This window comes from Rhinichthys klamathensis, unplaced genomic scaffold (assembly GCF_029890125.1).
Source record: "Rhinichthys klamathensis goyatoka isolate OS25496 unplaced genomic scaffold, OSU_Roscu_1.1 h1tg000056l_1, whole genome shotgun sequence".
Classification (NCBI taxonomy): Eukaryota; Metazoa; Chordata; class Actinopteri; order Cypriniformes; family Leuciscidae; genus Rhinichthys; species Rhinichthys klamathensis.
Genome location: NW_026606601.1, coordinates 4,015,247 through 4,041,397, shown reverse-complemented (window position 1 = coordinate 4,041,397; position 26,151 = coordinate 4,015,247). Strand labels below are relative to the sequence as shown.

At 38.4% G+C, this 26,151-nt stretch overlaps 1 protein-coding gene and 1 long non-coding RNA gene across 4 annotated transcripts; both read left to right on the top strand.

The window, feature by feature from the left end:
* Nucleotides 1-2,195: 2,195 nt before the first annotated feature.
* ugt1b1 (UDP glucuronosyltransferase 1 family, polypeptide B1) lies at nt 2,196-24,461 on the top strand. Of its 3 annotated transcripts, none has more exons than XM_056248726.1 (5): nt 2,196-3,267; nt 21,235-21,366; nt 22,323-22,410; nt 23,616-23,835; nt 23,919-24,461. In XM_056248726.1, exons 1-5 carry the CDS (start codon nt 2,350-2,352, stop codon nt 24,196-24,198), a joined length of 1,638 nt encoding a protein of 545 aa, XP_056104701.1. In that variant the 5' UTR covers nt 2,196-2,349; the 3' UTR covers nt 24,199-24,461. The 3 variants fall into 3 exon arrangements, with proteins under 3 accessions (XP_056104701.1, XP_056104702.1, XP_056104703.1); XM_056248727.1 differs by lacking the exon at nt 2,196-3,267 and adding an exon at nt 6,801-7,688; XM_056248728.1 differs by lacking the exon at nt 2,196-3,267 and adding an exon at nt 18,872-19,784.
* Nucleotides 8,905-10,768, top strand: LOC130083611 (uncharacterized). Its single transcript, XR_008806859.1, has 4 exons — nt 8,905-8,992; nt 9,723-9,981; nt 10,107-10,278; nt 10,529-10,768. It is a non-coding gene; the product is annotated as an uncharacterized LOC130083611 (long non-coding RNA).
* Nucleotides 24,462-26,151: the final 1,690 nt, after the last annotated feature.

The window sequence follows — 26,151 nt, the reverse complement described above, 5'->3', positions numbered from 1 at the left end:
AGAAATATTTACATCTGAAATATTAAATATTAGTCTGCCACCAGCCTTTTTTATTTAGCTGTGCAGAGTTAAATGCAGATCTATATTAATATTTAGCATTTAAATTTACTAAAATTGAGTTGGCCCAACTCAATTTAAATTGTTCAAAATTAAGTTGGCTCAACTCAATAATTAATATTTAGAATTAAATTTTTCCAAAATTGAGTTGGCCCAACTCAATTCATATTGTTCAAAATGTCAAACATCAATGTCTACACAGTCTAACATCAAAATGTTAACGTCTTCTGTAGATTTTGATCTTTATAAGTTGTTATGATAGGCCTATATTTTTAATGAAAACACAATAAATAAATTAAAAAAAACTTTTTATTACCAAATATACTATTAATAAGACGGGTGACCCAAAATCCCCTTATTATAACAAATAAATAACAGATATTTGGAAATTGCCCTTTAAAACTAAAACGAAGGCTCAGTTTGTGGTCAACCGTTCACTATTATTTTATTGAAAACAATAAAACAAAGACAAAGTCACTTATATTAAACACTTTTTTTTTTGTTAACAGAAGTTATCTTGCCCCTTTAATTGCCTCCACTATCATCCTGTCAATCATTATAGTGATCAATCTCATTCTCGCGGGTCGCGGCTATGATTACAGTTTCAGTAAAATTTTATTTCACCATCATCGGTACCCACCCTCAGCCGATTGGCATAATTACAGTATTTGCAATGACCATCCCGTGTCCAAAACGGAGCTTATACTGTCTAAAAGAAAAGTTGTGACTGCTGACTGAACACTGGTCTGTGCCTCACCAGCTCTGCGCTGTCTAGCGCAGCACCACACAGATTTAACTCCGCACAGCTAAATTAAACAGGCTGGTGGCAGACTAATATTTAATATTTCTGATGTAAATATTTCTGTGAAACGCGTTAAGTTGCACAGAAGAAAGCCCAATCTAGGACCTGCCCTGTACAGTTTAAGAAGCGGTAGTAGAGGACTATTATTATTATTATTTATTTATTTATTTTTATTTAAAAAAAATTCAATAGTGCAAACACACATCTTTTAGAAATCTAAAACATTTCCAACAATGTATATTAAACAAGTAAACTCATTAGTGCACAATCATAATGGAAAGAGCTAAACAAAGAAGAAAAAAAGGGGAAAAAAGAAACAGCAAACAGATATTAATCATGGTACATAAACTATCTCTATATTTCTTCAAAAAAGAAGAACATTTTCTATTATCAATTATTCTTAGTGATTTGATTAAATATTTTACTTCACATAAGAAATCTTTAAAAGTAGGAATTTTCTTAAGAAACCTTTGTTTGTGAAAGTAAACGTTTGCCACAAGGATTTGCCAGTAGATTCTAAGGATTTGTTTGGGTTTTCAAAAAGACAAATTACTTCCTTAATGGGTAGATTACCGTTGAGGACTATTATTTTGTTGAACAGACCTGAGCGACGACTGATGACGTCACATGCTCAGATTTACTTGCCCAATCAGCGGAAGGGGGCGTCTCATGACCGCCCACATGTGGAAAACGAATTTTGAAGTCATGTATTCATTTTTTGCCTGTGAAAAAACGAAAAATCAAACCGAAATCTCATTTTTTCGTTTTTTAAAAAATAAAAAAACGAATAAAGATGCCGTTTTCTCATTTCTGCTTATTTCATTTCAAATTGGAAATCAAATGATCAGATGATACACGGACCGCCACCCTATAAATAATTTTCTAGATCCGCTCCTTTGATTTGGTTTGGTTGCCATGTGATGTAATGGCACCACCCTGTGGTCAGACTTAAGTCCATTTTCAAAACACTTCCTGAAAAAGGCAATGTATATTAAAATGTTTCTGTCCCATTGACAATTGACCTTTTTCCATTTCGGGGGTTCGACATGTAACGACAGTAAATATAATTTTTGAATTTGCATTTACTCTAAAACAAGGAGGTCCTCAGCCCTCGGGTTGTGTGAAAATGTAAACCTCAGTTTAAAACTCAAAGTCATTATCTAGTTTTATTATCTGCAGGTTAACCCAGGCTGGAAAGGGTAACAAAGGTCATGGGATTTCAGCCAGTAAAAAGAAAACAAAAGATAAGCAGGACTTTGTACCTCCATTTTTGCCAGGGTCTTTGTGAGACATGTATTGGCTCTAGTGTCAAATTGAAATTTTTTCTCTTTCTGCTTCACTTTTAAGAGTGGTCCCGGCCTGACCACACAGTTGGTTAATCCTGCAAGGAATTCACACAGAAAAATAAGCCTTGATCCAGTTTGTTAAATACAGTGAAGTGGGAGATTCACAGAGAGTTCTGCACAAGACCTTGAGGAATCATTAGCAGAATGCATCTCTCCTCAAATACACCCTTTAAACATGAAGACCTAAAGATGAAATCGGTTGCATTTGTAGGGTGCCTCTTGCTTGCTTTTGCAGATGTGGGAGAGACGACACATCCCAGAGAAACTGGTTGGACTGGTTCGCTTTTAGTGGTGCCCATGGACGGAAGTCACTGGACTGGTGTGAAAGCCGTAGCAGAGGAGATGGGTCGCAGGGGTCACAAAGTGATGGTGGTCATTCCAGAGGTCAGTATACTGCTAGGACCTGGTAAACACTACGCTACTAGAACGTTTCCGGTTCCATATGGACAGCAACAACTGGATGAACTCAAAGCTCGAAATGCTGAGGTGATGGATAATAAGCAGCAGCCTCTGTTGGAGAAGATCAGCACCAGAATCAGTAACATGAGGACATTTGTGGACCTCCAAAGGGCCACAGCTGAGAGTCTCCTCTTAAACCAAGAGCTTGTGGATTTCCTGAGGAAGCAGAATTTTGATGCGGTACTCACCAGCCCAACTGTGCCAACTGGTGCCATCCTGGCTTATAACCTCTCCTTGCCTGCTGTCTATATGTTGCGAGGCTTACCCTGCGGACTAGACTCGACGGCCACAGCCTGCCCAAACCCTCCCTCTTACATCCCACGGTTCTTTACACACTATTCGGACCGTATGTCTTTTCGTCAACGTGTGCTGAACGTTCTAGTGAGCATCTTGGAGCCTTTGTTCTGCAGACTGATATATTGGTCTACTGAGGATGTAGCCTCCCGTTTCCTGCAGAGAGATGTAAGTGTGGTGGAGATCCTGCAAAGTGGAGCTCTATGGCTGCTGCGGTATGATTTCAACCTGGAGTTTCCTAAACCCTTGATGCCAAACATGGTTCTAATCGGGGGGATTAACTGTGCCGTGAAACGGCCTCTGATTAAGGTGAGTAGAGGGATGTGTTTGCAGATATTTGAATGGATGCTTATTTAAATAGGTGTCACAAAAATGTTTGCTTCAACTGTTTACTACACCAGGCATAGAAGTGGGTTTAAAGCTTAAAGGGATAGTTCATCCAAAAATGTATATTTCTATAATAATTTGCTCACCCTTATGGTGTTGCAAAACCATGTGCCTTTCTTCTGCGAAACACAGAATATAAATTTAAGAATGTTGGTAACCAAACTGTTTTAGGGACAATTTGCTTCCATTTTATGGACAAGATGTCTCAGATATTTCTTAAAATGTATTTTTATATTTGTATATTTTGATATACTTTTATTATCTTATTGTTACAAAGAAGAAAAAGTCATACAGTTTTGTAAAAACGTGAAGGTGAGTAAATTAAAGAGGTTTCAGTTTTGGGTGAACTGTCCCTTTAAGGGGTGCTTTTAAGATTTAATTTAAGGTTTTGAGGTTAACACTGAGGTGATTTTTGCACTTCATCAGGGGGAAAAAGGAGTATTCTTTGTCTTGAGAAGCTTCTGATTACTTGGAATGACAAACAGGCTCTATAAGAGATGAGTTTTGATTTAACTCATCTCTTATACAGGCTGTCATTCTATTCAAAGGATATCTTTTGACTTGAGAAGCCACTGCTTTCTTACGATGGCAAATTAGAAAATAAGCTCTTTATGAAATCCATAAATCAGCTAAATTTCTACTGCCTCTGCCTGAATATGTTTTGTGGATTGGTTGCATCTTTGAACTTAGTTAAAACATCAAAACAGCACTACCAATAATGCAGTTCTGTTTACACTATTATTATTAATCATTAACCAGCAAAGTCTGTCTGCAACTGGCAGACTCTGTGAACCCACATGTATCTAGCCACTCAAAACCTGGAAAACAATCTACTTGCTGTCTATTTGATCGTAAATAAAAAGCAACCAGTTGACATATTGCACATATACCAGTACCAGTACGCTTTTCCATTACCAGTACCAGCTCGACTCGGCTCGCTTTTCGCTCCGTTTTCCATTGCAGAAAGTACAGGCCACAAATAGTACCCGGTCGTCATAGCAACGCCTTTCGTTCCCATAGACTGTAAAAGTTCGTTCCTCGTTGCCCCATCAAGCTCTCTCTGGATCCTCTTCGCCAAGGAATGTCTGCACCTCCTCGTTTGACCACGGCGTATTCTTCCGAGTTGCCATAAATAATAGTAGTAAGTTTAGTAACTATCTCTGGCCAAACTATTTAAAAATGGCGGGGTTATTCTGGATACTCCATCTGGCGCGTGTAATGATGACGCAGTGAATAGTGACGATTCTCTCTGACCAATCAGCAGTCGGCATTGTTTTTCACGTCACTTTTTAGTATCACCTCAGCTCGCTCAGAACCTCACCGGAGAAACAAAAAGTTAACAAGATATGGCAAGATAAATGGGATAAGGAGAAGAAAGGTACACATTTACACAATATACAAAAAGATATTTCAAGTAGCAAACATAGTTATTCAAACAGACATGAAGAGGTTTGGTTTACAAGAATGAAAATAGGCCATACTAGTTTAAAGTCCCCGTGAACCGGAAGTTGCAAACGACTTTTCTCCAGTGTTGTGACGTATTTCCGAGAGAAACGGAATACTAAATGAGGCAAAATGGTGGGCGTGGCTTTTTCCCCAACTAGCACCTGATTGGATCTAGAAAAGTAGGTGTTTTCATTCAGCCTGTCTACTGTCAGTTGGAGGGGCGTGATTACGGATGTTAAGCAGACACCCAAACCGTGAAACCTACGTCATCAGGCAAGGTCCTCCAACGCAGAGGGGAGGGGAAATTTCAGATTTTGATTAAAGATTACGAAGCCAAAAAATTTTTTTGTGTGGATTGACTTGCATGGATGAATTGTTCACCACAAAACGATCAATTTAGGCAAACAAAGTAAGTATGGTCAATTTTGAATTCATGGAGACTTTAAATAATAGTTTACACATTATACATAAACATCCATCTGGGAAATGTGAGATATGTGGAGTGAGAGAGGATGTAGATCATGTTCTTTTAAGGTGCATACGATTCTCCAGACAAAGAGAAAAACTGAAGAGGGAAGTGAATGCAGTCAAAAAAAGCCTTTTCGTTAGAAACATTATTATGTGAGAATAGATCAGGAAACATCACTAATGCTATGATAACATTTATCAAAGAAACAAAACTAGCAAATAGGATTTAATTTTTTATTTTATTTTATTTATTTATTTTTTGTGAATGACATTCATTGATTGTCTGGTAGCTGCTCGTATCTCAGCCTGCCTGACAGACATTTCTGGCTGGATGAAGGACCACCACCTTCAACTAAACCTTGCGAAGACAGAGCTACTTGTGGTCCCGGCCAACCCAACACTTCATCACAACTTCTCCATTCAGCTAGGCTCGTCATCCATAACTCCATCAAGGTCAGCTAAGAACCTTGGGGTTGTAATTGATGATCAGTTGAAATTCACAGACCACATTGCTAGAACTGCCCGGTCCGGCAGATTTGCCTTGCACAACATTAGGAGGATCAGGCCCTTCCTTACAGAGCATGCCACACAACTCCTTGTCCAAGCACTTGTTTTATCCAGACTGGACTATTGTAATGCTCTCCTGGCTGGTCTTCCAGCTTGCTCTGTCAAACCTCTACAATTGATCCAGAATGCTGCAGCCAGAGTAGTCTTCAATGAGCCGAAGAGAGCACACGTCACTCCTCTCCTCACACAATTGCACTGGTTGCCAGTTGCCGCTCGCATTAAATTCAAGGCACTGACGTTTGCCTACAGAACAACCACTGGCACTGCTCCCTCTTACCTAAACTCATTACTTCAGACTTATATGCCATCCAGAAACCTGCGCTCTGCTAGCGAATGTCGTCTTGTGGTACCATCTCAAAGAGGCACAAAATCTCTTTCTCAGACCTTTACCATGGCTGTTCCCTGTTGGTGGAATGATCTGCCTAACTCAACCAGAGCTTCTGAGTCAGTAGCCACTTTCAAGAAACTGCTGAAGACATATCTTTTTCGGCAGCACTTGATTCAGTAGAATTAACACTTTCTCTTCTCTTCTATTCTATAAAAAAAAAAAAACTGCACTAAAATTAAACTGAGAGGGGTTATAGCACTTACGTATTGTTGTCCTACTGTTAGTTTAACTGCTTCTATTGTTCTCATTTGTAAGTCGCTTTGGAAAAAAGCATCTGCTAAATGAATAAAGGTAAATGTAAATGTAAATTGCATCTCAGCCCAGTAGATGGCGGTAATACACTTTGACTGTAAACTGCCAAAAAATTAACAGAAGAAGAAGAAGAACCTCTCTAGAGGTGGTACGAAAAAAAGTACCCGAAAGCAGGTACCGTACAGGTACAACTTTTACACAGTGGAAAACCAAACAAAGGCGAGTCGAGTCGAGCCGAGCCAAGGCGAGCTGGTACTGTGTAGTGGAAAAGCGCCATAGTGAGACAAACGGACACACGGAGGTAAAGCTTCACAGCGTCAGTCTTTTTAAAATATTTTTGGCTAGAAAGATGCACTTCAGAGCAATTTTATGTCTAGTGATCAGTATAGTCAGTTGTGCTGCACTGGACCAGAGTCCGTCTGGGAAGAGCAGTTGGACTGGGAAGCTGTTAGTGGTGCCAATGGATGGAAGTCACTGGACAGAAGGAGTGAAAGCAGTGGCAGAAGAGATGGGACGCAGAGGTCACACAGTGATTGTGGTGATTCCAGAGATCAGTATGCGTTTGGGTCCAGGCAAACACTACATCACAAAGACATTTCCAGTCTCGTATGGGCAAGATCTAATCAGCCAAATTATGGAGGACCATGTTCGTGAATTGACAGCACCAGGGCAGTCCCTATTGATGAGTGTGACTTCAACAGTGGGAATTATGTTAAAGGTGTTTAACTTAATGGTCTCCACAAGCGAAAGTCTGTTCAAGAGCCAGGAGCTTATAGAGTTTCTGAGAGCACAAAACTTTGATGCTGTTTTAACCGATCCTGCCTTACCAATGGGGCCCATATTGGCATATAATCTTTCCGTACCTACGGTGTACATGTTAAGGGGATTGCCATGCGATGCTGCGGCCACAGCCCGTCCGGACCCTCCTTCATATATCCCACATTTCTTTACACAAAACTCAGACCGCATGTCTTTTGGTCAGCGTGTGTTGAACGTTCTTGTGAGCATGCTGGATCCACTAGCATGTAAGTTTATGTACTGGCCCTTTGAGGAAGTGGCATCCAACTTCCTGCAGAGAGATGTGAGCATGGCTGAGATCCTGAGCACTGGAGCAGTCTGGTTAATGCGGTATGATTTCACCTTGGAGTTCCCCAAACCCCTGATGCCCAACATGCATCTCATAGGAGGAATTAACTGTGAAAGAAGAAACCCACTGACAAAGGTGAGCATCACCTTTATACTCATCACATGATACTCAGAGTTTCAAAGCACGAACTGGAGTAGCCTATATCAACAATCAAGTCTGTATGCTACATGACTAGAAACAGATTAAAATAGGTGAAGAACAGGTCAACTTTTCAGGACATGATAAATGGGGGCATGATTTAGGGGGCATGTACACCATTCTTAACAACCTACAGTATAATTTTCCTGTAGTTTATATGGTTAGGGTTAAGGTTAGGAGTAGGGATAAAAGTTGGAATTTTTTTTTCTTCCAAAACCTGATGACCCAACATGCCTACTCTGCAAAATCAAGACTTGACTTATTGTGATACTTATTGGACTAAACTTGACCACCACAGTCTGCCTGGACCCTTCATCTTATGCCCTGATTCTTCACACTAAACTGTATAGGCTACACTGTAAAATGTTTCTGTTAATTTACACCCAAATTTCAACATGATTAACCTGTTATTTTTAATAACTGCGACTTACTGTTAATTTTAGGGAATATATGTTAAATAACACCTCATTTTTGTTATTTAACACCTCATTGTTAAATAACACCTCATTTTTGTTATTTAACCGCAAAATCGAAAATTCAAGCAAAGATGTCAGATAGAGTATGGTCTGGTATGTTTGGAGATAAATGCCGATATGCAATTTTATGCTTATTATATAAAAAAGTTATTATATCAGAGAAGTTAGCAATTTCATTTCGGTTTTTTAGGTTGCTAAACAACGACTGATTCAATCAATAGTCGACGGTGCAATCCATGACTAACAAACTAATTGTATGCATTTACTGAATGAAGATTAGAATTAAACACCTGATTTCTCTACTGCAAATGTTATCAAGAATAATCTTGCATAGCCTATTCCACAGACAGAAATAAGAAAGTTTGCGGTGTTTTCTGTGCATGGGCAAATGTGTTTGTTATCGTGATTCGTGGGTGTAATAGCTTTTTATTAACTGTTAATACCCTACACTCCGGATTTTACGCGAGAAGGCCTAACGTTTTAGTTGAGGAACTGCGCTCCCAATGTGTGTGTGTGTGTGTGGGTGGGTGTGTCTCCCCTCTTCTTTCTGAACAAGGTGTACATATTCGTATCATGTATAGCACGCTGGCAGGCGCCCGCGCCACCAGTCTATTGGCGCCACTATTTGAAATAACATGTTCATACAGTATTTTTTTAATTCTGGGAAGGAGCGTAGAAGGCATTTGAACCTGCCGGCAACGAACACGGAGATCCATGTCGGAGGAGGATCGCGGTGGTTACATCGACCAAAATCACAATAATCCGGTGAGAGAGTTTCTTGAAAGTCATATATAGTTTTAACATCTATCAGTGATGTTGATGTATAAGTTACTAAACGCCACGGACTTACACCACATGAAATGAAGTAACGTAACGCTAGCTAGCTGCTAATGAGCCTAGGTGATTTCGATAGTTTGTCCATTAATTTTTTAGAAACAATGCGCTTATTTTAATGTCCATTTATGTATACGATCTAAATCTATAAACAATAGGCTAACATTACGTTACGCCTATAACTCTAAGTAGCATTCCCGTGGTCAAGTTTGTGTGGCATTCTTGGCATGTGCATGTCTGGTTAAAGCAGATTCATCCTGAAAATCAAACGGCTAACATAAATCTATTTACTGATAGCAGCTAGCTGTTTATTATGCTAGATAACGTTAACTTAGTTGGTCTAGTTGGTCCAAGTATTTAATGAATTCATGTCAGCTGCTCGTCTTTGATGGATTATAGCGCTATAGCTGTTTGGGCTAACGTACCAGACATGCTGGTGTGACTATTTTATGTGCAGGTTTTAGCCTATCAATGAGGTAAATCCAGCAAAAACAGCTATTACTGATAGGGCTAGTGCAGTATCTAGCTATGTGAACAGCTATTCTCTTTTAATTGCCTTGGTATAGTGCACCCTATTATTTTATTTTTTTGCTGTTTTGATTATCATTGAGTTGTAGATCAATGTTTACATTTGTTTTCTTGTTTGTTTTTTTTATTACAGATGCAGGATACCATCCCTGATCACACTGCTGTTCAAGATGATATCCCAGGATTTATATCTCTATCTCTCTATATCCCATCTCTCTTTATCTATCTCTTCCTGTCTCTCCATCTCTCATTCTAAATATCTATCTCAATCAGTGGTAGTCTTATGTCATTAATATTGTGTTTAATTTGTTCTATGTCCTAGGGATATGCCACTGCAGCTGACCTTGAGAGTTCACTCTTTATACCTGCAACTCCTCGTCTGATACTTCTTGGTAAGTTGGTTTAGATAGGACAGTTGGCTTTAGTGTTGTATGTAGTGAATTCAATGGTATCAAACTAAACTATTCAAAATGAAAACTAAAACAGAAATTTGACAGTTAAAACATTTCTGTTTCAGGAGAAACGGGAAGCCGCTTCCAGCGGTGGATGCTCAGCCTTGAGGGCCAAATCATTTGCGAAGGGATCCAGTCCACCTTTGTGATAGGGCTGGCGTCTTTTTTTTCCTGTTTTTACATCTTTAACCTACAGTACCAAGAGGAGGCAGCCTGCACGATTGAATTCATCCAGAGGTAAGATATTGTCTGTTAACACCTGCATATTTTTCTGGCCTAGCTGTGGCTCAAGCATGGTTTTAACAGGTCTGGTGATGGGATTTAGCAATTAACTTTGATTTAGAAAGTTTTAGTGCAACTTACAATATTCACAGAGGCAAGAAGATAGTGCATGTTGAGGATAGTTCATGTACATTTGTTGTCTTTGTTGTGCTGCCTGTTAGTCTGTGTGAATTACTAGATTTTTAACCACTGTATAATTTTTCAGACGCTTTGTGGGTTTAAACCCAGAAAAAGGGACAAAGGCTGCAAAGGGGAAAAACAGAAGAACTTTGTCAATTCACACGTCGCCAGCCTCTTGCTCAAGCTCATGGACTTTCAGTGGGATTTCATTTGAAAATGGTGAGTAAGATGTATACATTACACATATGTTCAAACAGCAACGACTCAGGAGCTGGGGAAATTCATTCTAATGTTCATTCTCAACTGCCTTTCAAAGTTAGAATGCTGAACTCCTCTTCCATGCTCTTGCCATTCTTTTTTTGTTCTTTCAATGAATTGTACTCATCACCCTTTCTAATATTTTTTTATTCTGTCTGGTTTGGGCTCTGTTTCTAAAATGAGCTTTTGTTAGGTCAAGCCATGTGATTTAATTTTGGATTAAAAATGTGAAATTATGGAACTCATATCTCTCTCTCTCTCTCTCTCTCTCTCTCTCTCTCTCTCTCTCTCTCTCTCTCTCTCTCTCTCTCTCTCTCTCTCTCTCTCTCTCTCTCTCTCTCTCTCTCTCTCTCTCTCTCTCTCTCTCTCTCTCTCTCTCTCTCTCTCTCTCTCTCTCTCTCTCTCTCTCTCTCTCTCATATATACAGACCCAAAGGATCCTCATTGTGTGCTTTGAGAAAATGGTTAGTGGTCTAAGCAGTGACAGAGTTTTTATTGTTTATTGCTCTTTATTGATGAAGAGTTCCATTAAGTGTTGGTTTGAATGTATTCATACATGTTGAATTTTAGTGGTTTATGTAACACTAAGTGTTGAGGTTCAGTATTTTGTTATAATGAACAATGTATTTGCTACTTTTTAAGCCATGAACATGAGAATGTTTGTGATTAATCTGAGCCTATGTGTAAAAAATTGTATGTGACCAGGAGTCACAGTGTATATCCTTGGTTTGAGTTTTTTAGCTGAATTTTAGCATTTCAGGGAACATTAAATGTTGAGGTTTAGGGCCTTATCTTGCACCGACGCAGCGCAAAGCCAAACGCAAGTGTCTTTGCTAGTTTAAGACAGACACAGTTGTTATTTTCCGTCCAGCGACCACAGATGTCAGCAATGAACATGATATACAGTATATTTCTGTGATTGGTCTGATCCATGTGTGCCTACATTTGTAAGTATTTACCTTTCAGTGTTTGTATTACAATAAAAAAAGTTAATTTCAACACAGAACTATTCGTTTTCTTTCACTTAAGTGTTATCTGATGGATTATGCCTATTCTTGTATTAACTCAAGCTAGAATATGTCTATAACAATCAGTGGTACACGTTACTATATGCTAAAAATAATTAACAATATTTAATGGAAATAAAATAAATGGTGATTTAACAGGAAAATAATGGTATCACTGCTGCCAGTTGTTTCCTGTTTTTTCTGTGATTTACAGTAAATTCCTGTTGAAAAACATTACGGGGAGTGCACTGTAAAAAAACAGTAACAGGAATAAACTGTTAAAATAACAGGAAAATAATGGTAACCCTGCTGCCAGTAATTTCCTGTTATTTAACAGGGAAATAATTAACAGTGTATGTATTTTCATCAATGTCTGCTAAACATTCTGACGATATTGAAGCCTTTGCTCTGCTGACTGATATATTAGTCACAGGGTATCTGTGGGTTTTTATAAAGTCTTAAATTCAGTTTGATCAAATTTAATGCAAAAAATATAATTTGAATGGTATAACAAAACAAATAACTTCCATTTTAAGAAGTCTAAAATTTGGGTGTGAGAAAACAGGAATCACAATAGCTACAGCCTAATTGATTATTAAACTTCAAAATGCAATGATGAAATTGATGTGAGCACTGCATGTTCTCGCCGTTTCAGAGCAATTCACAATCAATACTGCATATTTATACCAAGCCATTGCTTATTATCTGCGGTTGATGAATTATGTTTTTATTTTGTTATAGGTTGTAGATCAGTGTTTCTCAACTCCAGTCCAGGTGACCCACCTTCCAGAATATTTTAGATGTCTTGGTAATTAAACACCTGATTCAACTCATCAGCTTGTTAAATAGGGAGACATCTAGCCTAAAACATTCTGTGAGGTGAAACCTGAGGACTGGAGTTAAAAAACACTGTTGTAGATGGTTGTAAGAGTGCATGTTTTATCCCCCTCATCTGTTTGAATGAGCTGCTGGAAGTAAGCATAGACATTACAAAATAAGAATCCCGGTGTATATCGGCCTTGTTTATTAGGCTATGTTTACACGGAAACGATCTGAAGAGAAAACGCAAAAGTGGCGTTGCGTTATCACTTTTTATTCTGCGTTTAGACGAGTGTTATGGGTGGGAAATCTGCGTGCATATGGTGACGCAAAAGTGTGTGAAATTCGATGTAGTATGCACTCCAGGCGGCTAGGTGGCAATGTGAAGCACTGCCACACAACAACAACACTGTCAAGCAGACTTTTGCGTTTTTAAGCCCCAAAAACGCTGTCGCCGTGTAAACCAACGAAAGGCACATCTGATAAAATATTTTTTCGTTTTCACCCGCGAGCGGTCTCGTGTAAACGGGGCCTTAGAATTCCTGCGTTTTGTATAAAATCTTTTTTTTTTGCTGATACTCTGTGTTCAACTCAGAGGTTAAAGCTGAGGTGATTCGCGAGCAAAGAGTATCCTTTGGCTTGAGAGGCAACTGTTTGTTTATGATAACAAATTAGGATATATAGGAGATTAATTAACCCGCTAAACTGCTACTAAATGAACATGGCTTGGTTGCATTTTTGGACAGTCAAAGGATCAACAACACTGCCAGTGAAGTTCTTTTGACACTGACAAATTATTAACCAGTCATGACTACTTGCAAACTACAAGTTAAGCCTTCACATTTTTGTTGTAAAAAGACACTGGAGATCTTTGTTTATTGTAATACCATGAATGTGTTTAATAGTTAAATAAATAAATAAAGGTTCCTCCCAGATCATTTTGTCCAGCCACTAGCAAGCTGGAAAGCAACTTGCTTGCTATCTATCTGATAATAAATTGTGAAAGCAGTCAGTTGATATATTTGCACATAGGGAGACAAACAGGCACACAGAGGCTCTCTATGTCAGGAGAAGAATTTTTGTCTAGAAACAAGCGCTTAGCAGTAATTGTATGTCTAGTGATCAGTATAGTCATTTGTGCTGCGCTGGACCAGAGTCCGTCTGGGAAGAGCAGTTGGACTGGGAAGCTGTTAGTGGTGCCAATGGATGGAAGTCACTGGACAGGAGTGAAGGCAGTGGCAGAAGAGATGGGACGCAGAGGTCACACAGTGATTGTGGTGATTCCAGAGATCAGTATGCGTTTGGGTCCAGGCAAACACTAAATCACAAAGACATTTACAGTCCCATATGAGCTTGAGTTGTTCGACGAGATATTGACCGAGCAAGTTCGTGAATTGACAACCTCAGGGAAATCCCTACTGGAGAGTGTGACTTCAACGGTGGGAAATATGTTAAAGATGTTTACCTTAATGGCCTCTACAAGCGAAAGTCTGTTCAAGAGCCAGGAGCTTATAGAGTTTCTGAGAGCACAAAACTTTGATGCTGTTTTAACCGATCCTGCCTTACCAACGGGGCCCATATTGGCACTTAATCTTTCTGTACCTGCGGTGTACATGTTAAGGGGATTGCCATGTGGCCTTGATGCTGCGGCCACAGCCTGTCCAGACCCTCTTTCATATATCCCACGTTTCCATACACTATACTCAGACCGCATGTCTTTTGGTCAGCGTGTGTTGAACGTTCTTGTGAGCATGCTGGAACCACTAGTATGTAAGGTTTTTTACTGGTCCTTTGAGGAAGTGGCATCCAACTTCCTGCAGAGAGATGTGAGCCTGGCTGAGATCCTGAGCACTGGAGCAGTCTGGTTAATGCGGTATGATTTCATCTTGGAGTTCCCCAAACCCCTGATGCCCAACATGCATCTCATAGGAGGAATTAACTGTGAAATGAAGAACCCACTGACGAAGGTGAGCATCAGCTATGCTTGTCACATGATACTTAGAGGTCTGAGGCACTTAACTGCAAGTATACTAGATATCTACAATCAAATCTGTATATGTTACAGTATGTGACCTAGAAGCCGTCTAAATGAGGTGATGTAAAGGTAAACTTTTCAAAAAGGCCAGATGAATGTATAAGAATGTAGAATATTCACAACTCTCTGGACTGGTATTGTGTGATTAAACTAAAGCATGTTTAAAGTCACTACAGTATCTCCAGGTGAATCCAGACAAAAGCCAGTAAAAAGAAACAAAAGACGAGCGGGACTCTGAACCTATACGTAATTCATTACCAGGGACATTTTGGGTGAATGTGGCTTCTACATGTTTCTGTAGCAACATCCTTGATGATCCTGGAAGAACATTTCTGACAACCAATCAGAATTTAGTATTTGGTATTAATGTATGCCCTGCGGGCTGTAGATTAGACTCGACCACCGCAGCATGCCCAGTTTCTGTGTCTTACGTCCCAAAATTCTTCACACAAAACTCATACAGGATGTATTTTCATCAACTTGTGCTGCATCTTGTGCTGCAAGCCTTTTCTCTGCAGACTGATATTTTGTTCAACCAAGAAGCTGAGGTGATCCTAAGTCTATTTAGGTGGTACAAAGAGTACCTCTTTGTTTTGAGAAGTCACTGTTTGCTTTGTATGACAGACTAGAAAATAAGCTCTTTAGGAAATCCATAAATCAGCTAAACCGCTAATACGTGAATGCAGCTTGGTTGTATCTTTGAACATAGGTCAAGTATCAACGTTAAGCTCTGCACGTTTTATGTCTAGTGATCAGTATGTTGTGTCCGTCTTTGAAGAGCAGTTGGACTCGGAAGCTGTTAGTGTTACCAATGGATGGAAGTCACTGGACAGGAGTGAAAGCAGTGGCAGAAGAGATGGGACGCAGAGGTCACACAGTGAAAGTGGCGATTCCAGAGATCAGTATGCGTTTAGGTCCAGGCAAACACTACATCACAAAGACATTTCCAGTCTCGTATGAGCTGGAGTTGTTCAACCCGACATTAACCAAACATATTCATCAATTGACAACCCCTGGGCAATTTCCCACTGGAGATCCCTAAATGATTCTGATTGACCCACTGAAAAAGGTGAGACTAGTGTAACTCTAAATCATATGATGACATGGTAAACTTTTCCTGATAAATGTTTTGAAATGTAAAATATTCACAACATTTGAGACTCACATTGTGAGAATATACTAATGTAAAACTAACGCATTTTCAAAGACACTTTATTATTTGAGGGTGAACCCAGACTGGAAAGGGTGACAAAGGTCCTAGGATCTCAGCCAATTAAAAGAAGGCAGAAGAAGAGTGGACTTTGTACTTAAGTCATTCATTGCTAGGGTCTTAGATTTTCTCTTGTTACTTGTTGGTTGTTACTTATGTAAGACTGGGAAACTGGTTGAAGCTGGAAATTAACATTTGGCCTTGTAAGAACTGGTTGGAGACACTGTCTTGACCACATGGTCTATTGAAACAAAGGAACTTGCTGAAACAGCATTCGACCTCCCCCTCAAGCAGTCTCACCTGATTTACATTTCACCCAGTAACAGCTAAAACTCACACAAGAATATATATATGGTTTAATGTGAATGATTATCATTGAGTATTGTGTTTAGTATCATTTAAACTGTCGCAGGGTAAGTGATACATATGTCTCATTTCCAAATAAGTAAAACAAAAGGAAATAAGGTTTTTAAGAGTTTAGAGAAACTGGCACACAAAGAAAGGTGGACAAATGGCCTTTCTCCCCTACCCCCAAAATAAGGTGTAACCTGAATGCAAATTACCATTGAAAAGAAGTTCTGGCTATTTAATGGAATGCAGCAAGGAATCGTGGCTTTTTCTGTATTTCAGATAGCCCATGAGGACTAGCTCATGTAGTTCCTAAATGTTGGGTTTGCATCTATTTCTCTAATCCTAAAACATTTGATGATTTGCATTGATTATCTTTCAATTGATTATGGAATTGTTATAATACATTTACCTGACATAATAAATTGTTATATTTGATTATTCTAACAGACTTTGACTTTATTTTCATTGGAGTTAAAAGGAATAGTCAAACATTAACGTATATTTAATGATGCACAGATATCATTGAAAAACACTTTCATTTTATGGAGTCAGATGAAACGAGTTAATACATAAGATAATGTATTGCATTTAATTATAAATCCCTTTGCCATTGGAAGAACGGAACGCGCATGTGACCTTCACCGCTAATTTGAATGCCGCCCTTGGATCGAATTAGTCGGACTTACACTTGTATTTGAGAATAGTCACTAAAAAAACTTGTTCAAAACAGAGAAGTCCACAGAGAGATGTGTTAACCTGTTCATTTTAAACTATAAAATATTAGGTTTAAATGTACTTCACACAACAATGCATGAACAGGTAAAGCAGCAAAGACAGCAAACTAAGCCATGTTGTGTGTGTTGTAAACATTGTTTCAGTGACAAAGCATATTTGAATAGTAGGCTATGGGTTAAATCTTTATTGCCCTTCAGTAGGTGATAAGTTGAGACTATGTATGTAATGATTTGCAGCAGTTACTATATTTCTTCTCTGGCCTTTCAGGGGCAAATGCATATGCCCATGCGTACGATAGAGTTGCATGATCATCAGGCACTCTTTTGGTAAAATAAGTGTTTTTTTTGCCTGTACCCTTCACGAATACTCAATTTATTTAGTTTAATCACTCTGTGCAGTACAACACAGCACACCAATTGGTATTGTTGTTGATACCATTTTTCCTCACACAGTATTTTCTTATTTCATAAAATGACTGCAGGTGTCACTGTTCTCTCTGTCATATTTGCAGTCCTATAGTCCTAAAGAGATAAACATCAGTTCAGTTGTTAGTGTTGTATTCCCACAGCGTAGCTGGGTGGGGATGATTACTGTTGAGGCATATGGTAATCAGCAATGGCTTTTGTAGGATTTTGCATGTCATACTGGGTCAGTGGATCTTACTGGGTTACTTTGTTGTAATTTGGCAGTATTTTATGTGCTTGGAATTTGTGTGTGTTAGTTTGTAGAATCAGATTACGGCTAGTCTTCAAAATATTTCATCAGGACATGTATGAGGTCAATAAAAAAGCTTTTGCCAACAAATGGAACTAATAGAAAAGTGGTGGTCTTTTTTGACCGATGGATCCCCCAAATCATGGAGCTGCTAATATAATAATAAAAGTAGTAGTACTACTAGTTGTAGTAGTAGTAGTTTTTAAGGATTTATTTATTCATCTAAGAACTTGGTAACACTTTAGAATACTGTTCCGTCATTAATGAATAACACAGGAACAAAAAAGCAACACACGATTAACATTCAAGTACAATTAACTAACAAGAAACTCTGATTAGAATGAATCACTTTAGAATTAATTATACATTACTCACATTAATTATGAACCTATATATAGTAGTTTGTAGTAGTCCTCTGGGAGATATGAACAATTTTTTTATTCTTTAGCTAATAGTAAACTACCACATTTGACTGAGCACTATTACTTACTTAATTGTTTAATCAGAGTTTCTTTTTAGTAAATAGTAGTTACTAGAGTGTTAATATTGCCTTACTAATTTGAAGAAAATATATAGTTTGTTTCTCTTTGTTAGCAAAGTACCCTATGTGGATATGAATGTTATGGAATGCTATTTAAAAAGCATGTGGGGGTGTATTGTTAGTCACGCTATCTCTTGAACACGAGGAGATTGAAAGCAAAGGAGTGGCGAACTTCTCACGCGAGCTGGGTTTGAGGGGAAGGGGGAGGTGCTGGTGGGAGTTACATTGCTTCCTCCTTATGCTCTTGAGTTTATTCAGCTGCTTGTAACTTAGTCTTTGAGTTGTCTTACTTTACTTAGGAACGGTTTCAGATGCTAAATGCTAAATCCATAGTTATCCCCGCCAAAGAACTGTGATGTATTTGGACGTGTACAAATGCGGGTTCTGCTTTTAATTTTGTATTTAAGTGTTTAAAGACCTCAGTCTCTTAACTGTAATGAATAAAGTTGGCATTTGGTCACGGGATATAAAATTCGCAGATTTGTAAAACACCAGTTGATTTATTTTTAACAGTGCTGTCTCTTCTTGTAAGAATTGGATTTGTGTAGATGCATGTTACTCCTTTCAGGAAATGTTTTTTTGGCGAAACGGGATGGCATCCTGACTGCCTTCCATCATTTGCATGATTAACATCTGCAACCAAAAACACAGATAAATGTCATTCCCTCTTGTTCTTCCTTTCACTCTCTTGTTTCTCAGTCACACACGAGAGAGTCTAAACACAGCCCCTTTTCCTGGAGGAGGAGTTTTCTCCTCTCCTCTCATTTTCTTTCAGTGCTTGTGTCTGGGCTAGGCAGACCCAGTTATGCTGAAGGAGGGCTGGTTGTGGAGGCTGGGTTCAGGGCTGCTGCTGCTCTGGCTGGGTGCCTGGCTGAGGCCTGCGGAGGGTGGCCGGGTGCTGGTCATGCCTGTTGAAGGCAGCCACTGGCTCAGCATGAAGGTGTTGGCGACCGAACTGGCCCAGAGAGGCCATGAAATACTCTTGCTGGTGCCTGAGACCAACATCTTGATCCAGAGTTCAGAGCTCTTCCGCACCGAAACCTTCCCGGTAAGCCTCTCCAAAGAGGATCTGTCCGCCAGTTTGAAAGGATTTCAGCAGGGTGTGTTCAAGCGTAGTCCTGCGATGATGGACATCATTGTCCAATTGGAGCGGCTGCTGAACTTCACGGATTCGCAGGTGCAAGGATGTGAGTCGCTGCTTTACAACAAACCTCTAATGCAGAAGCTGAAGGAGGAGAACTTTGAAGCGGTGCTCACCGATCCCTTCCTGCCATGTGGACCTATTATTGCTACCGCTCTAGGTGTCCCTGCTGTCTACTTCCTGCGTGGCATACCTTGCGGCCTTGACTTTTTGGCTTTACAGTGTCCTTCTCCTCCATCCTACGTACCTCGGTTTCAGTCTGGCAGCACTGACAAAATGACCTTTGTAGAGCGCATTCAGAATTTCTTCATGAGTGGCGTGGAGCTGGTGCTGTGTCGAATAATGTACTCTAGTTTTGATGAACTTGCTGCAAGATACCTGGATGCAGATGTGACGTACCAGGAGATCATCTCCCGCGGAGCTATCTGGTTGTTTAGATATGATTTTACATTTGAGTTCCCCAGACCTCTCATGCCAAATATGGTCCTCATCGGGGGCATCAACTGTCAGAAGAGTGCCTTACTTTCTGCTGTAAGTCACCAGAGGTGCCTTTTTGGAATTTGGTCAGGATAAGTCAAGTCAAGTCACCTTCTTTTATATAGTGCTATTTACAGTACAGATAGTTTCAAAGCAGCTTTACAGTAATAATGAATGTATTAATAAAGAATAATGTAAATAATGCAACAGAGTTTGTTTCTGCTGTACAGCAGATCTAGAAGAAAATAGCATCATAGCTTAAGTAAATTCAGTGATGGTTCATTTTTGTTGTAAAAAAGTTAATAATTTAGTTTATTTATATAGGCTATATAGCCGCTCTGGAGAAAACAGTGATGTCGTCCAGCTCAGTTCAGTTCTCATAATGGTGTCAATGCAGGCAGATCAATAATATTGTTGAATAGTAAGTGTCCCCAACTAAGCAAGCCAAAAGCCAAAGGTGACAATGGCAAGGAACCAAAACTCCATCAGGTGACAGAATGGAGAGGAAAAAACAAACCTTGGGAGAAACCAGGCTCTGTCGGGAGGCCAATTCTCCTCTGGCCAACGAACAAACAGTGTATGATAATGATTCAGGGCAGCATTACTGGTCAGATTGGATCAGATCATTCAGAATATTTATCCAGGATAAAAAAATATACTAAAAAAATTCAATTTTACAATGAGGTCTTTGCCTTTTATAAATGCATTGTTAATATAATTTCTTAAACGTGTTCAGTAGTGAGTAACTACTAGTTCTAGGCTATGATTTTCTAAGGAGGAAAGAAGTTATGTCACTGTTTTTAAATTTGGGTTGGGGTCAGTGTTGGTTCTGGGAATATGGGTTCCATTTTTGAGTTTTGACATTGTTGCTTTGCCCTAACATAACCCATGGTAATATGACTCCCCTCTCCAGGGCATTGTTAACCTAAGGCAACATGATGTGTTCCGTGTATTTTTTGGCATGCAACCTCCTCCTCTGCTTCCTTTTTGTTATTTTACTTGTCAGCCTCCATTCCTTCCGTGAGGACCGAAACAAAGGCAGAGGTTCTTTTTACTGAAAAAATAAGCAGTTCTGAGCTAAAAAAAACTCTGGAAACTATGTGATTGTGTTATGCATTTAAAGCATAGATTCTTAAATCACTTGCAGTATATTCTTCAAATGAGATCAAATCAGATTTAAAAACTATTATAATTACTTCTTATGTTTTTTTCCTCTGTCATGTAGAAAAACAACTATAAGTTGTACGTTGTGTCAGTTTGTGTGGATGAGTGGAATATGTGTGCACATATAGCCTATAAAGACACCAGAAAGAAAAACATAGATATGCTTTGGTGTTGATTAAGGGATAAAATGGGCCTTGCTTATGAAGCTGTGTGAGTACATAATGTAAACATGTCTGCTTTTTCTCAGCTATATATCTAGTTTACAATGTTGAGTTATACATGTCACAGTGTCATGAGTTAATTTTGCCTTATTCTTTGGCTTGTTGTCCGTCTTTTACAGGAGGTGGAGGAATTTGTCAAGGGTTCTGGAGAGCATGGTATTGTGGTGTTCAGTCTTGGTTCTCTGGTCTCTTCCATGCCAAAAGAAAAAGCTGCCATCTTCTTCGAGGCTTTCAGTATGATTCCACAGAGGGTAAGAAAGAATTTAAGTTGGAACGGCATACATTTAAAAAAAACTACATACTGGGAGAAATGGGTCTTAGCAAAGCAAAGTGTCTTATAGTAGTTATTCTGTTGCAACTTAAGTGTTCAAACAAGGTGTAAAATAATCCTTTCAACTACCCAAATGTACTAATGCCAGGCTTTTAGAGCTGGTGCGTGACCTGAGCCTATTCTCTTCAGCATCCCAGATGTTCAGTCATCTCTCTGCTAAGGATTGTAGGATTTATGAGTCCACTTACACAATTGTTTTCCCTGTGTGTTAAAGTGTATAACTAAGTGGAGGCTGCACGCAGAGCTTTAGCTATAGCTAGGGAGAAAGTCCAGGAGAACATCTTGTTCTCATTAAAGTCATCATGCGTGCTTAAAGGGGGGTTTGGCACTATCCAGGATGGGGCATTTCTGGAGTGGATAGTATTTTTTATTAGACCAAGCACGAATCTGCTGTCAGCAAGAGCTTACCGTCACTTTTTAAAGACTTTTTACCTGGTAATGAATCACTGAATCAGTTAACCTGAGTAACTTTTTCAGTAACTCTAAAAGTCCATTTATATTTTTGAGAGTATTTGGATATTTTCTGTTTGTCAAACTTCGAAAATGTGATAATCTAGACTTTTCTTTACTCTGCTAGGTCAGCTCGATTGTTTGCAGATGCATTTGGCTTGATATAAATATATAGATTTTTATAGCATTATATAGCATAAGTGTCCACATACTTACATTGAAATGATTACAGACAAAGGGTACTTCTAGTAGTTAAAGATCAAGTCTGGTAACCTGGTTCAACTGTGAACTGGATTGTGATTATTTTACTATTGTATAACTTGTATAACGTGTCCATAAACTAGTTTCAGGAGGACTGTCATTGGAGTCATTGTACAGTAAATTGCTTTGGAAAAAAAAAAGTGTGCTGAATGTCACTTTTTCTAGGTTCTGTGGCGGTATACGGGTGAGATCCCTGATAATGTCCCTGAAAACGTTAAACTGATGAAGTGGCTTCCACAGAATGACTTACTTGGTGAGTTTCCCTTTTTTTTTTTTTTTTTTTGGGGGGGGGGGGGGGGGGGGGGTACATTTATTATTGTGAAATCCAGGGATTCACTTGGCTTATCCCTTGTGTGATTAGTTAAGGATCAGCCAACCACAGATTCCAGCTACAACATGGATCATTAAGCCGAGAACACAGAAGCAGCTTTTGTTAAACAAGCTGTGTAAAGTCTTTAGTTTGTCTGGCATGTCAGGTATGGTTGCAATGACTGGAGAGCAGAACCCATTCAGACTCATAATGTTAGCTAATCCTATTAACTGTGGTTATATTAGCTCTGATGCTGGACCAATGAGCAATCTGTCAGCTGTATAAATGCTGGGCAATTTTAAATCAAAATGGTGCTCTAGGCTGTACACCTGTTGATCTCTTGAAATTCACCTGCAAAGATCAATAAATGACGAATGCGAATCTCAAAACATACTACTGAACAATTCATTATACAGTGGGATCCAAAGGTGTAAGGCTGCTAGGGACTTCTATTTTGCATTTTGCGTCTAATTTGATACACTTTTTGATTACAAATGATATGATCACCACAACACTTTGAGTGAAAAGTTGAATTGATGCAAAAGTGAATATACGAAAAACTAAGAATTTTCTTTATATGGCAACTTGTTTACAACTTGTTTATTTGATAAGAATATTTGTTTTATTTAAACTTCTTCTTGTTTTACATTTTTTCATTATAAGGTTTGAATACCAAAAAAAGTAAATAAAAAAAATAATAATAATTAATTAATTAAAAATATTTTAAAAATAAATGTAAAAAACTCAATCAGACTTTTGGACCCCACGTTAAAGGGATAGTTCACCCAAAAATGAAAATTCTGTCATCACAAAAGATGATATTTTGAAGAATATGGGTAACTAAACAGTTTATAGGCCCCATTGACTTCCATAGTATTTTTTTTACCCATACTATGGGAGTCAATGGGGTCCATCAACTGTTTGGTTACCCATATTCTTCAAAATATCATCTTTTGTGTTCAGCAGAAGAAAGAAATTCATACAGGTTTGGAACAACTTGAGGGTGAGTAAATGATGACAGAATGTTCATTTTCAGGTGAGCTATCCCTTTAACACTGCCTTTATCATCATCATCATCTGCTGTATAAACCATCCACTTAGTCCTGTCAAAAGCAATAAGTGACTTTAACACATGTCATTTATTAAAGGTCACCCCAAAGCAAAAGCCTTTATCACTCACGGTGGGACGCATGGAATCTATGAGGGCATCTGTCATGGTGTTCCAATGGTGATGCTTCCCCTTTTTGGTGACCAGGGTGACAACGTGCACCGCGTTGCAACTCGAGGGGTGGGAGTGATCCTCAACATCCATGACATCACTGTACAAACACTGGTCGATGCTCTCAATGCAGTTATTAATGACAGCAGGTGACTGTTTGAACATCATTTTTTTCATGTTTTTTTTTTTCTCTTTCATAATCTCAATGCATCTCTCTTGCTGTCTTCTGTAGCTATAAGCAAAAAATGGAGAAGCTGTCGGCCATACACAATGACCGTCCCATCCAGCCCTTGGATCTCGCTGTGTACTGGACAGAGTTTGTTATGAGACACAAGGGGGCCGAGCATCTGAGACCTGCTGCCCATGACCTCAACTGGCTTCAGTACCACAGCCTGGATGTGATTGGCTTTCTGCTCTTTATTGTACTGATTGTAACTCTAGTAACATTTAAATGCTGTGGTCTGTGCTGGAGACGCTGCTGTAGAAAAACGCAGAAAAGGAAGGAAGACTGATCGTATAGAGATAAAAAAGTGGTATTTGCTTATAAAAGCAAACATTTTCTACATCTACCGTTTCAGTTCCACAATGCTAAAGTCATGAGAAGCCTGACTTCCATCAGCTGACAACTGAGCCAAAGGTTTTTGTTTTTTTTAAACTGCAGTTTTGTAAACATGGATCACACATTAATATTTTGAAGCAGTCTCATGTGTAAATATTTTGTTTCTTTAGATATTAGTTTCACATGCTTTCATTTTGATATCACCGACCACTACTTACAGTAATTGTAGTCAATATCATATATCATTTTTATTTTACTGAAGGCAATCCACAGGAATTCTGGATAATGGAATTATCCTAATGGACCTTAATCAAGAAGGATAGATGGTGTGTTGAATATGATACAAATTTAAGGCTGTGAAACAAAAGTATAAGCTTGTCTAATTTTACAACCATTGTTTTGTTTTTTTATTTCAATTAAAATTCATTCATCTTCCATGTTTCATCAACTTATGATCAACACCAAGGCATTTTTCATCTGAACTGAATTGCCTAAATCTTTTTCCAGTAATCTTTTTTCTCTTGTTAATTTTGCTCCTATGCTAAATTAAATGATCACGACCAATTAATTTTGTATGAAAGGAACATCTTTGTTGTGCAATTGTAGCCTCTTACGTTGTGAAAAATCACTCTTTGAACTGGAAAAAATAAAATCCTAAAATATGAACACAGCAAAGTTATTTATTTATTATGAAACCTCAGGCTCTTTTCTCACATGATATAGGCTATAAAAATAGAGCCTTAAGGTCTAACATTACATATTAGTTGAGAACTGGTTGTGCAAAGGTTGTTACATTTAGTGGTGGAATTGTAAACACAAATTTTAATATCACTTTTCTTTAAACTGGAAAAAGGGTAAAGCCCAAGTTTCATTTCTGCCGAAAGCTATGGTTGTGCAAGAGGTGAAAACTCAAGATCTTTTTAAACTGTTGAACAAAGTTTCATTTGTAAATGTAGTTTCTAAAACACTAAGCAAAGTAAAATTCAAAACCTACTTTCTTAAACTTACTTTAAGCGCCCCCTGGTGGAGGGGAAAAGAGGCCTGCTAGTTCAGTTTTAAAAAATATATATTTTGCAGAATGCTTTGTTCAAATTTATATCGTTTCTTGAAGTGAAACAGATGTTTATTATATTATGCTATCCAGTTATATTTGTAGATGGTGACAAATGATTGAATGATTTGTAGATGGTGACAAATGACACTGCTCGCGTGATGAAATCATTGAAAAAAGAAAAGACAAGAAATCAAACCTCAAATTCAATGTAATCAAATCTGGTCTTTTATTTGTAGGATCTCAAGTAAAACACAAAGTCAGTGTATTCTTACATTGAGCTAATGACATTTTTAATCATAATACTATAAACTTTTCTCCTGCCAACCGTAACGAATTATATTTTAACGCGGGTCACTTTTTTCACATTTGGTTCATTCATCATTTGCAAATACAAATCATCCAGTTCCTTCACTGAAATTCTACAAGACCAATTAGTAGGCTACTTATATCTCTGAGGTGATAAGAAAGGGGGTTATGAATTAGGCTACATAAATATGACAAGTGATAAAATGACAAATAGATATTAGTTTAAATAATTTGATATTCAGTGTTTATTGGATATTATAAATATACCGAGGTTACACTAAGAATTTTCTTTATTTTATGCACAAACGTTAATGGATTAAAATATAAAAGCAACTACTCTGAACTATTCCTAGAGAAACTTAATTTAGTTTAGCTATGCAGTACTGTACTTGAGTTATCGGTCACGCTCATTAATCACAAAACATTTAGTTGAAAATTAGGAGACAATAAGGATATAGCCTAATCTGTCTTAAGTCATACATATTAAAGATGTATTCAATGAACACATGACTATTACTACAACATATGATATATGACTATATATTT